This window comes from Brachyhypopomus gauderio, chromosome 16 (genome assembly GCF_052324685.1).
Source record: "Brachyhypopomus gauderio isolate BG-103 chromosome 16, BGAUD_0.2, whole genome shotgun sequence".
In the NCBI taxonomy this organism is placed as follows: domain Eukaryota; kingdom Metazoa; phylum Chordata; class Actinopteri; order Gymnotiformes; family Hypopomidae; genus Brachyhypopomus; species Brachyhypopomus gauderio.
Window position 1 is genome coordinate 23040634 of NC_135226.1, and position 13682 is coordinate 23054315.

The 13682-nt window shown below is 41.2% G+C and overlaps 1 protein-coding gene across 2 annotated transcripts; it reads left to right on the plus strand.

Moving 5' to 3' along the window:
- The first annotated feature begins 6464 nt into the window (after nucleotides 1-6464).
- Nucleotides 6465-12496, plus strand: LOC143477689 (TLC domain-containing protein 1-like). Of its 2 annotated transcripts, none has more exons than XM_076976409.1 (4): nucleotides 6465-7102; nucleotides 11173-11255; nucleotides 11362-11444; nucleotides 11841-12496. In XM_076976409.1, exons 1-4 carry the CDS (start codon nucleotides 6843-6845, stop codon nucleotides 12243-12245), a joined length of 831 nt encoding a protein of 276 aa, XP_076832524.1. In that variant the 5' UTR covers nucleotides 6465-6842; the 3' UTR covers nucleotides 12246-12496. The 2 variants fall into 2 exon arrangements, with proteins under 2 accessions (XP_076832524.1, XP_076832525.1); XM_076976410.1 differs by having other exon boundaries at nucleotides 6469-7051.
- The last annotated feature ends 1186 nt before the right edge of the window (nucleotides 12497-13682 follow it).

A 13682-nucleotide genomic window follows, 5' to 3' on the forward strand; every position in this document is an offset into this window, starting at 1 on the left:
GCATTGCTCGAAGATGCAGCCACGCAAAGAAAATGTATGTAGAAACAAATATGTAGAACTGGAATGAGGACATTAAAACTTTGTTTTTTAAACCTGTTTCGGTGTCATTTTGACAAGGTAATGTTAACCTTTTCAAATGAATGTTCGGACACAGGTGAAAAAATGTGTTACACTTAAACATGAGGGCTTATAAAAGGTGAAGCAGTCACTTCTTTACATACCGCTGCATCCGGATTTCTAAGGTTCAGTGATTTCCGAATTAATTATTTAAACATTGATAGCCGGCTGGCGACCCAAACTTTATGTAGAAATATAAAGTTAATCTAATATTAGTTATTTGGGATTTTTGTTACATTTACAATTTAATCTTATAACATCTTAACACAAACCTTTAGTCAGACCTAAATATTAAGTACAACTAAAATGAATGTGTTTGTATTTTGTGAAGACACAGCTCGGGTTCCTGTGTACTAGGTATTTATTTCTGATGTGTTCTGACAGTCCATATGATGGCGAACCAATTTGATTTTTCAGTCATGTTCGACTCTGAAACATGAACATTAAAGAGATGCTGTGGTAGCAAGTTCGTAGAGGTGGTGACTGGACTAACTACAGTAACATACGAAATATATACAGCCTAAAGTCATTTGTCCCAAATATATTTATAGTTATTTGTTTATTTATTAGTTTGATTGCTTAAATATTTAAGTCGGTTACTTTAGGTAGCCTATTCACTTGAATGAATCAATCTGTTGAATGGGGGCAATCTTTGTAATGGTTAGCTTGGATTAAATAATCCGTTGGATTAATTTACTCAAACTTTACGTCGCTGATAATGTTTCCTGTGTGTTTGAGGCGCCCTCTTGCGGCAAATGTTTTCAATTCTATTTTCTATAACTTAGTAGTAGATCTTTACTCGTTTACTGGTAGTAGCAGATCTTTATTCTTTAACTGGTAGTACCACATCCTTGGAAAAAAAAGCTTTTCATAACTGTTTTTCAGAATTAGAACGAGCATTTACTATAATTATTCCTAGTATAACATACTGCTCCTTTAAGGCTGATTGTGAATGCTGTGGTGGACGTGTGTGAAGGAATTAAGTCTCCACCAACACCCCTCTACTAACACCCCTCTACTAACACCCCTCTACTAACACCTCTCTACCAACACCCCTCTACCAACACCCCTCTAGTAACACCCCTCTACTAACACCTGCTGCTTCCTGCCGACGCTGCTGCGGAGCGAACTTTGAAATTGTTTTTCTAAAGTGTACTAATCTGTTTACGTGCTAATCTTTATTTTTTGCCTTCCTAGATAATTTTTTACAGATAGTACTTCCACCGTCAAGACGGGCAGCTGAATATTCCGGCCGCTGATCAACTTTCTGCTTCTAAAAATCAGCTAGCGTAAGTTTGTATAAATCGGCTAGACACGGTAAGTGTTTTGATTTATTCATGGCTGGTGTTGGTTTGTTTCCTTGTTCGGAGTGTGGCATGTTTAGTCTAGACCCTTTCGCCACTGATAGTAATAGTGATAGTATTTGTGAGAGGTGCCAGTTAGTTACTTCTCTTGTGGCGAAAGTGGAAAGTTTAGAGCGCCGCGTCCACTCATTATTGAGGGATAGAGAGACAGGGTCTGTAGTAGGTGTGGACGCGCCAGAGTCCGACACGTGAAAGTCGCTATTCCTGTAGGGGCACCAGCGGTTACAGTCAGCTGTTTACCGGGAGCCAGAGCGCCGGACATTAGTGGCAACCTTAGACTGTTAGCCCATAAACGATTCTCTAGGATAGTTATACATGTAGGGGCCAACGATATACGTCTGCGGCAGTCAGAGGTGACTAAGGCTAATGTTAAAGAGGTGGTTAAATTAGCCCAGACGATGTCCGATGCCGTAATCTGCTCTGGCCCCATCCCAATGCGGCGCGGTGATGAGCAGTACAGCAGGCTCACGTCGCTAAACCGCTGGATGTCCAAGTGGTGCTCCGAAAATCAAGTGGGCTTTATTGATAATTGGAAAGATTTCGAGGGCAAGCCTGGTCTTTTAGGCAGGGACGGTGTCCACCCCACCCGGGATGGCGCTGCCCTGTTATCTTGCAGCATAGCCCGTAGTCTTTTAGTTAGTGGGTAGTACTAGGAGCTGCTGACTAACCAGAGTCGCGACCAGGCCGCAGACTAACGGGCTAAACCGTCTGTCTGCGAGCTGCTTAGAGGCATCACCAAGATCCCATAGGATTGAGACTGTGTCTGTGCCCCGGGTTAAATTAAATCATAAGAAAATAGTCCGTCCTAAGTTTTTAACTAATATTCAAACTTCACATCCAATTATTACCTATATGACCGATCTGAAAATTGGATTAATTAATATTCGATCACTCAACTCTAAAGCAGTTTTTATGAATGAACTTATAACTGACCAGAAAATTGATATTTTATGTCTAACTGAAACGTGGATTCAATCTGGTGACTATTTATCTCTAAACGAAGCCACTCCTGTGGGATATAGTTATATACATAAACCTAGATTGTCAGGCAGAGGAGGAGGAATATGTATAATATATCGTGATTGTTTAGAAATTCATCAGAAATACTTGGATATCTTTAATTCATTTGAGATGCTGTCTATTAATGTAACTAGTCCATCTGAAAATAAAAGTTCATTTTCCCTAACAAATGTATATAGACCACCAGGGCCTTACTCAGATTTCTTAAAAGATTTCACAGATTTTACAGCAAATTTAGCAGTTAGTAGTGACAAAATAATAATGGTAGGAGACTTTAACATACATTTTGATAATGCGGAGGATCCACTGACAAGGGCTTTTACTTCTATATTGAACTCTGTTGGCATTACACAAAACGTTGTAGGACCCACACACTATCAAAATCATACCCTAGATTTAATCTTAACGTTGGGTATTGACGTAGATAATATAAATATACTCCCGCAAACCGTAGCTATCTCTGGTCACTATTTAGTCAAATAGTGAGATGAGATTCATCTTAACATAAATACCCGGCCGTCTCCTCGGCAGTGTATGAAGCGCTCGATAAATTCATTAACATCAACACAGTTTATTGAAGCCCTCCCTGATTTAACTGCTCTAGCCCACTCGCCATCCTATCCAGGAGAGTTAGACAGTCTAACCAACTGCATAGAGAATACCTGCAGATCAGCTCTAGATATAGTAGCTCCACTCAAATATAAAAAGACTAGATCTAAAAAACTCGCTCCGTGGTACACTGACCAAACTAGAAACTTAAAACAAATAGCACGTAAATTAGAGCGTAAATGGCGATCTACTAAGTTGGAAGTATTCTACTATGCCTGGAAGGATAGCATCATTGACTACAAACGGGCACTCGCTAAAGCACGCTCAGCATACCTAGCCTCACTGATAGAGAAAAATAAAAACAATCCTAGATTTCTTTTTAATGCTATTTCCAAACTTACAAAAAATCAAGCAGGCGCAGAACCTCAGATTCCAGTAAACCTCACTAGTAATGTATTTATAGATTTCTTTGATAATAAAATAGAGAATATTAGACAAAATATAAAACCTTTTATTAGTAATACAACTGGTATGTCATCTGGTTTGGTTGACATCGATTTAAATCGCATACTGGGAGAAAAACTTGATGCTTTTCATCCACTCCCACAATCAGAATTAGAGAAAATAATTTCTTCCTTAAATTGTGCTACCTGCACACTAGACTCGGTTCCATCAAAGTTATTAAAAGAGGTATTACCAGCGGTAACTGAACCTCTTCTAACTATAGTTAACTCATCCATTACAATAGGTCACATGCCCAAATCATGTAAATTAGCAGTTATTAAACCTCTGATTAAGAAACCAAATCTTGATCCTACTGTACTATCTAATTATAGACCCATTTCAAACACATCATTTATATCTAAGATCATAGAAAAAGCTGTTGCCCAGCAATTATGCCTATATCTGCATAGGCATCACATATTTGAAAAGTTCCAATCTGGTTTTAGGCCCCATCACAGTACTGAAACAGCATTAGTTAAAGTAACAAATGACCTCCTCCTTGCTTCAGATCAAGGTTATGTATCGCTGTTAGTGCTTCTTGATCTTAGTGCAGCTTTCGACACAATTGATCATAGGATCTTGCTAGAAAGGTTAGAACGCTGGGTTGGAGTCTCTGGCACAGCCCTTTCATGGTTTCATTCTTACTTAACAAATCGCTATCAGTTTGTAGAGCTCAATAATATTCCATCCAAACGTACAAAAGTTAAATATGGGATCCCGCAAGGCTCCATTCTAGGACCACTATTATTTACATTATATATGCTACCATTGGGCACAGTTATAAACAAACATGGTGTCAATTTTCACTGCTATGCAGATGACACTCAACTTTACATATCAGCCAAACCTGATGACAAACTCAGTTTAAGAAAAATTGAGGCCTGTGTAAAAGATATTAAATGCTGGATGTCTCTAAACTTCCTCCAACTTAATGAGGACAAAACAGAAGTTCTTCTTCTGGGCCCTAAGGCCTCAAAACAGAAAATTCCAGATCTAATGCTTAATCTCGCAGGCTACCCCATTACACCTGGCACAGTAGCCAAAAACCTAGGCGTCATACTCGACTCTGACCTATCATTTGATAAATACATAGATAATACTACTAGGATAGCTTTTCTACATCTCCGTAACATTGCTAAATTAAGAAATGCATTATCACAGGATGATGCGGAAAAATTGGTGCACGCCTTTGTTAGCTCTAGATTAGACTACTGCAATGCACTACTGTCAGGATGTTCAAATAGGAATCTAAATAAACTTCAAATAGTTCAAAATGCCGCAGCCAGGGTTCTGACCAGAACTAGAAAATTTCAGCATATCAGTCCAGTCCTATCAGCCCTGCATTGGCTCCCAGTTAAATTCCGTATTGACTTTAAAATTCTTTTATTAACTTATAAAGCATTGCACGGGCTTGCTCCTGAGTACCTTCAGGAACTTATTTCCTATTACGAACCCCCACGCCCACTAAGATCACAGGGTGCTGGTCTTTTATTAGTTCCAAAAATTAATAAGGTAACAGCAGGGGGAAGAGCCTTTTTTTGTAAGGCCCCCCAGCTTTGGAATAATCTTCCTAAATGCGTCCGGGACTCCGACACAGTCACAATCTTTAAGTCTAGGTTGAAAACCCACTTATTTAGTTTAGCGTTTGATAATTAATATCCCCCTTAGATAAAAGTACAGATCCAGGGGTTCATAGACAAAGGGTTTTATGGTAGACTGGGGCGCTGGTGCTGTCGTCCTGTCACTGCTCGTGGTCACTCAAGTTTGTTGACAGTGCAGTGGACGGATGCCATTGTCTCAGAATACCCCCAAGCCTATGTTACCTTCTGGTTCTGCCTTTTTAGCTAGGCTGTAATAATTTAACTAAATGCCGGAGTTGCTGCCACACTCCGGAAATGTTTATAATTTTACCTGTTCTGTATATGTCCTCATACAGAGCTAATTTTCCCTGTTTCATTTCTCCACATGGCTGCCCGCCTGTTTGAGGAATAATGAGATGAGGAGACCAGCGATCCATCCTGAGCCAGCCACCTCCTGCCTAACCGGATGCATACATCATGATGGACATTATTACATATTTTTCATTTTCTTTCTCTTCTTTCTGTCTAAATTGTTGTTGTCATGGTGACCGGTGTCGGCCAGAGGAGGATGGGTTCCCCCCCTGAGTCTTGGTTCCTCTCAAGGTTTCTTCCTCATGCAAAAAACTAGGCAGTTTTTCCTTGCCACTGTCGCCCTTGGCTTGCTCACTGGGGGCTAGGACTCGGCACTTGTAAAGCTGCTTTGTGACAACAACTGTTGTAAAAAGCGCTATATAAATAAAATTTGATTGATTGATTGATTGATTGATTGACCCCTCTACCAACACCCCTCTACCAACACCCCTCTACCAACACCCCTCCCTTGCATGACCAGATGTGTAGAGAAAGAACAAAGAAGAAATAAATAAAGGCTAACACACACACACACACACACACACAAACACACACACACTTACACACGCACACACACATACACACACACTCATACACTCACACACACGTGCACACACGCACTCACACAAATTCACACACACACATACACACCCTCACACTCACCGACACACGCACACGCACACAGATGCACACACACACATTGTCTCTCTCTTTAATAAGTGGGTGTTAGAATACTATTAACATGACAAAACGTGAGCGAGTGTCAACTGCGCTCTGTCTCCACCAGGAGCAAATAACTGAAGAACTGAGAGAGTGAGAAGAATCTCGTGATGCAGGATGTACAACACACAACACATTGTTTGGTGAAAACAATTGGCCATGTTGTCTGGTGGTTTCATGGCTTTGTGGTGTTGACCTCTCAGTCAGACCTTCTCATTACCATCTGTGTTATATAACGTGGTGTTGCTCCTCCCTCCTGCCTCTCCTCTTCCTCTTCCTCTTCCTCTCCCTGTGCATCAGTGAAGAAGGGAGAAGTGCTGGTATTGTGAAGGCCCAGCTCAGAGAGAGACACTCCCATCACCTGGGGATGCAGCTGAGGGCGGAGACACAACTGCAGTGGAACGGAGGGCTCCACCCCCTGGAGTAGGCAAACCAACCACAGAATAATAGCAGGGTGGGATTAGGACCTGGACACGAGGATCAGACAGAGGGAGCGTAGAGAGGGAGAGCGTGGAGAGAGAGAGCGTAGAAAGAGAGCGTGGAGAGGGAGCGTGGAGAGGGAGCGTGAAGAGAGAGAGAGCGTGGAGGAGGGAGCGTGAAGAGAGAGCGTGGAGGAGGGAGCGTGGAGAGAGAGGAGATGGAAGGAACGTGGCTACCTCTGCACAGACACCCTGGCTTCTCCGTGGCAGCGTTCTCGCTCGCCTTCAGGGCCGTCGGCCACCTGCTACACGCCCTTGTACCGCTGCCCAAAGTGCTGGAGTGTGACCCGCGTCGCGCCTGGAAGTGGAGGAACCTGTGTGTGTCTCTGGCCCACTCGCTGCTGACCGGGCCCTGGGCCGCCACCTGGTGGGTGAGACCACGGCCACTCTCATGCATGAGGACTTCTGGGGGTTTCAGGTTTGGAATGAAGCAGGATGGGTCTGGGTCTGTTATTATTATATTTTGTCTATGAGGAGTTAACAAATACAGACTTGCAAACGCAACACCCATAAGATTGCAAGGCAAGGCAAGGCAAGTTTATTTATATAGCACCTTTCATACACAATGGTCATTCAAAGTGCTTTACAAATGAAAAGAAAACACAGAAAAATGTAACAATAGATTTAAGAAATTAATCACATATATAAAGAAAAATATATAATAAAATAACATAGAATGTAAAAAAGTACAGTAAATAAAATAATAAAAAGTAAATAAGATCTAAAGGGGGGGAGCAAAGATAAGAACAGTAAAAATAAAATATTAGACTTAAACATAAAAAAAAGAAACAAACACAATAAAATCTAAAATAGGAAGCATGATTAAAACAGTAGATTTAAAGGAAGTTAAATTAATGAAGATAAAAGTGCCGTTACAGAGTAAAGGTAATTAAACTGAGCTGAAGGCCTGCTCAAACATGAAGGTTTTCAGTCTGGATTTAAAGGTATCTAGTGTTGGGGCTCTTCTAATGCTCTCTGACAACCGGTTCCATTTCTGAGCGGCGTAGTAGCTAAACGCCGCCTCTCCATGTTTAGTTTTTACCTTAGGCTGCACTAACTGACCAGTTCCTAATGATCTGAGAGTTCTGCTCGGCTCATATTGTTGGAGCACATCCAATAAATATACTGGTCCTACACCATTAAGACATTTATAGACCAGTAATAGTACCTTAAAGTCTATCCTGTAACATACGGGTATCCAGTGTAAGGATTTAAGGATGGGAGTGATGTGCTCCCTTCTTTTACTCCTAGTGAGAACTCTGGCAGCTGCATTTTGAATCAGCTGAAGCTGTTTAATTGTCTTTTTTGGGAGTCCAGTTAGGAGCCCATTACAGTAATCAATCCTACTAGAAGCAAAGGCGTGGATGAGTTTCTCCAGGTCTGCTTTAGCCATACAATCTCTGATTTTGTTGATGTTTTTGAGGTGATAGAAAGCTGATTTGGTGACGGCTTTGACATGACTACTAAAGGTGAGATCAGAGTCCATTAGTACACCAAGGTTACGTACTAGTTCTTTAGATTTTAGGCCTCTCGAATCTAGATAGGCAGCTAGTCTGTGTCTTTCATTGCTGTTCCCAAATAAAATAATCTCCGTTTTATCTTTATTTAACTGCAGAAAGTTGTGTTTCATCCACTTGTTTATGTGCTCAAGGCATTTACACAGTGAGTCTAGGGGACCGTAGTCGTTTGGGCAGAGAGCCATGTAGATCTGAGTGTCATCTGCATAGCTGTGGTAAGATATCCCATAAATATGCATGATTTCACCCAGAGGAATCATATATAAATTAAATAAGAGTGGCCCAAGAATTGAACCCTGGGGTACACCACAGGTCACTGGCACAGTCTCAGAAACATTACCCTCCATTTCCACAAAGAAGTTCCTTCCTTTAAGGTATGAACTGAACCATTTTAGGACAGTTCCTGAGAGTCCAACCCAGTTTTCAAGTCTATTTATGAGAATTTTGTGGTCAATGGTGTCAAAGGCAGCGCTGAGATCGAGCAGTAGAAGAACAGACATATTTCCTGAGTCTGTATTTAGCCAAATGTCATTGATAACCCTAATTAGTGCAGTCTCAGTACTATGATTAGGTCTGAAACCAAACTGAAATTGGTCTAGACAGCTATTTGTGGACAGAAAGTGCATAATTTGCTTGAAGACAATTTTCTATTATTTTTTCAATGAATGGTAGATTAGAAATTGGTCTATAATTATTCAACAAGCTTGTATCTAGAGTTTTCTTTTTCAAGAGAGGCTTCACAACTGCAGTTTTTAATGCACTCGGAAATACACCTAACATGAGTGAGGAATTTACTATTTGAAGAATGTTCACAGATATTGCAGGAAAGACATTCTTTAAAAACTTGGTTGGTAATGTATCAAGGCTGCAAGTGGATGATTTGAGATGACTCACTGTATCAATTAAACCTTCTTCATTAATAGTACTGAACTGGGACATGTTGAACATTTTGCGTGGTTTTGGAGAGAAAATCGGCTCGTTGGTGGACGTAGGCATACAGATGGCTTGTCTGATATTGTGGATTTTAGTATTAAAAAATTTTGCAAACTCATTGCATCTCTCAATTGAAACTAGCTCAGGGGCCATATATGTAGGTGGGTTTGTTAGTCTGTCAACCATAGTGAAAAGCACTTTGCTATTGTTAACATTATTGTTAATAATGCTAGAGAAGAAGGATTGTCTAGCTTTACACATTATTATATTGTAATCACGCAGCCTATCTTTGAAAATCTCTTTATGTACGTGAAGGTTGGTTTTACGCCATCTGCGCTCAGCCTTTCTGCATTCTCTTTTTTGGTGCTGAACTGAAGGATCATTTCTCCATGGAGCTTTCTGCTTACATTGCATGGTTTTAACTCTAACTGGTGCAATCTGATCCAAGATACTGGCAGTTTTTGAGTTGAAACTATCCAGCAGAGTATCAACAGAGCCTGATAGTTGGCAAGGTGCAGAGCACACTTTGGTAACAAAAAGTGCAGCAGTCCTGTCATTTATCTGTCTTTTCTTTAACCTAACCTGCCTGGCATTGCTATGGATTGAAATCCACATTTCAAAAAATACACAGTAGTGATCAGACAATGCAACATCCTTAATACAGGCTGAAATGTTAAGACCCTTTGAGATAACCACATCCAAAGTGTGACCATGGCAGTGCGTGCTTCCAGTCACATGCTGAGAAAGTTCAAAAGATTCAAGTACATCATAGAATTCTTTGGCACAACTATCATTGGGATTGTCAATATGAATGTTAAAATCACCAGCAATGACAAAATGATCAAATCCAGTAGAAATAAAAGATAACATATCTGTGAAATCATCAATAAAATTAGCATTGTACCTAGGAGGCCTGTAGACAGTGACTAGTAATATTCTTTGTACCCCTTTTAAAATTGCACTCAAATATTCAAAAGATGTGAAATCACCAAGTGACAACTGCTTGCATTGGAAAGTATCATTAAACAACATTGCTACACCTCCACCTTTCTTGCCATTGCGAGAAACATTTAAAAAGTTAAAGTTTGGTGGATTCTCAGCAAAGATTCTTGCACTTGCAGTAAAATAAAGGAGAGCTATCTGAAACTTTGATAGTGATATATCGGCATATTTTTCCACCAGTGGCGAAAGATGTTTAAAACTTTAGCATTTTACACCAGCATATCTAAAACATAAACAGTACTGAATGATAGCTGAATGCAATAAAATAATTTAAACTGTGAAAGAGATATTGGATGTCTTACAGTATGTGTAATGTCCTTTTGGAAGGAAATATGAGTGAATGAATGAATAAAATGTGCCATTTTGTCAATTGTGATTTTAACACCCCAATCGAAATTTGTCCTCCACTTTTAACCCATCTGTGCAGTTAGAACACACACACACTAGTGATTACTAGGGGGCTGTGGATCACACGTGCCCAGAGCGGTGGGCAGCCCTAGCCCGGCGCCCGGGGAGCAGTTGGGGTTAGGTGCCTTGCTCAAGGGCACCTCAGTCATGGCCTCAGGTCTGGGAATCGAACCCACGACCCTCCGGTCACAAGACCAGTTCCCTAACCGCCAAGCCACGTGTGATCCACAGCCCCATAGTAATCACTAGTGTGTGTGTTTGTGTGTTCTGACTGCACAGATGGGTTAAAAGCGGAGGACAAATTTAGATTGGGGTGTAAAAATCACAATTGACAAAAATATGGCACATGGCCATAGCGATAGGGTCTTATATTAGCGATATATTCTTAGTGTTATATCGTTAGGGTCATATAATCAGGGTCAAATTGTTAGGTTCATATCGTTAGTGTCATATCATTAATGCCATATCGTTAGTGCCATATCATTAATGCCATATCGTTAGTGCCATATAGTTAGGTTCATATTGTTAGTGTCATATCGTTAATGCCATATTGTTAGGTTCATATCGTTAGGTTTATATCGTTAGGTTCGTAGTGCCATATCGTTATGGTCATTGTATCATCGTGCAGTGTGGGTCTTTGGCCAGAGATGCTGAAGGACTTGTACTCCCACTCCACCCCAGTCTCATACCTGCTCATCTGCACCTCATCAGGTCTGTAACCCAAACCCACTAAGGAATCACCACTCTTGGGCTATTCAAGGATACAAATTCAAGCTCTCTTAAATTACAAGTGAACCTTGCCTGCTTGTTTTCTCAGGGTACTTTATACAAGACACAGGTGACATTATATTTTCTGGACAAGCCAGAGGATCATGGGAATTCTTGCTCCATCACTTCTTGGTGAGTTGAATTTAGCAGCACACTGTGAAATTAAAATCATGACTGTTTACAGCAGCTAGAGAGTCTCTAGTGTTTCTAATCCTCAAGAGGACTTTAGAGGTGGATCACAGACTGCAGTGTGTAATCTACACAAAGGTTCCTGAATGATGGGCTGTTATCTTCATCAGAAACATCCAAATAGTTATAAACACAGGTTGGTCTGGGGCATCACATGACCGGGGTACCTTGTTGCCTGCCAGTGTCTGAGGAAGACAACTCTTCATCTGCGGACTAACACAGATCCACACTGTCCCACAGATACACGCAGTATTGAGTTTTGAAGTTTGTACCTGAGGAGTTGTTTATTTCGTTGAAGGCAGCTTCCTCACGTGAATGTTCCTCATCCTCGCCCCACAGGTGCTGTGGTGTTTCCTGTATGCACTCTACAGCCAGCGGTATGTGGGCGGAGCTGTCGTTGCGTTGCTAGTGGAGATCAATAGCGTGACGCTGCACACGCGACTACTGCTGAAGCTTGCGCAGGCACACGCCACCACCCTCTACACCATCAACAAGCTCCTCAACCTGCTCACATACGTCACCTTCCGGCTGAGCACACAGTTCTACATCACCTGGTACCTCCTGAGTAACTACTCCTTGCTGGACCACGCCGCCTGCCTCCTGGGCACCATGTTCCTCATGAATACTATGATCCTTGTCTACTTCTACCGGCTGCTGAGGGCAGACGTCTTCCCCAGCAGGAAGGCCTTCACTGAGAGGATGGGAACGCACAGCAACGGTTTCTCCGACTTCCTTAAAAATTGAGTTTTCATGGAAGGTCTTGCATAAATCTGAATTCAGTGCTTGTGTTTCCATGTACTGTAATGGTTGAGCTGGTGTGGTTTAGCCTAGCACACTGTTTATGTTTACACACTGGTAATGTTTAATCTGTTGTCTGTGAGCTGTATCTCCATCCACTCCTGGACCAGTGTAATGCAGGGTTACAGTGAGACGCTCCTAAAATGTCTCTTCATACCATGAGAACATGTTTAGTTTAGTTTGGACCACTTCATGGATCTGGGGGGGGGGGGGGGGGGGGGGGGGGTTGTAGCTCTGCCTGCCTCTCTCTGCGGTCACCATGTGCAGTCATGCCATGAAGTGAACTGCCTAATATTAACACAACATAGATCATTTTGAAATGATTCACTGACCCATTTAAACAAATGTTGCCAAATATTTAAACTATTTAACATTTTGGTTGAAATATCCAAACTGGGATTAATGAATAGTTTACACTCTATTTTTTTAAAGTTAAAACAAAACAGGAAATGTTTTTACAAATGAAAAGCACATGTAGTGCGCAGTGCACTGGAAGCCTGTGCAAGCCGGGGCAGTCATGGCCTGGTGGTTAGGGAACTGGTCTTGTGACCGGAGGGTCGTGGGTTCGATCCCCAGACCTGAGGCCATGACTGAGGTGCCCCTGAGCAAGGCCCTTAACCCTTAATTGCTCACTTGTATAAAAAAATGAGATAAAAATGTAAGTCGCTCTGGATAAGGGCGTCTGCCAAATGCCGTAAATGCAAGACCAAACTGCGCCAGCAGGGGGCGCACAGGTACTTTACTGATCTTCACAACTTGAGGGCGGATTGCTGTAGGAGGTGAGAATTTATACATGACATGAAGATTCGTTAGGTCAGCGTTTCAGAATCTGAAATGAAAACGTAAACTGCAAACAGAATATATATATATATATAAATTATCTGATTGAAGCAAAATGACAAAGTATTAAAATAATGAGGAAATATTTTACATTTTATGGCAAATTAACGATACGTCTAAAAACATTGGACAATACCTGCCTTACCAAATATTAGCTATTATTATTGGTGTGTATTATTATTTTTTTAGGTACGTATAATATTTAGATTTACTAATTTAATACTCATACAGTTGGTCGCGACCTTGGTCTAAAGACGCTGGTGGTTCTGTCCTAACGCACCTGGTCCTGGTACCGTAGTGAGGAGTAGAATCAGTTGAATTGCTCTGATCATGATACTCTCAAAATGTAACATGTAAAGGTCTGTAAGTTTTTAAAATGTAATTTCTACACACTATAAAAAACATTGTTCTATACAAACAATGTACACCGGACACTGAAGTTGTCCAGTGAAGGAGTGGGCAGATGTTTTGGAATATGTACAGGAAAAGACGGACAAGTTACATCACCAAGTCAAACATACTGTATGCATTCCAGGAGAATAA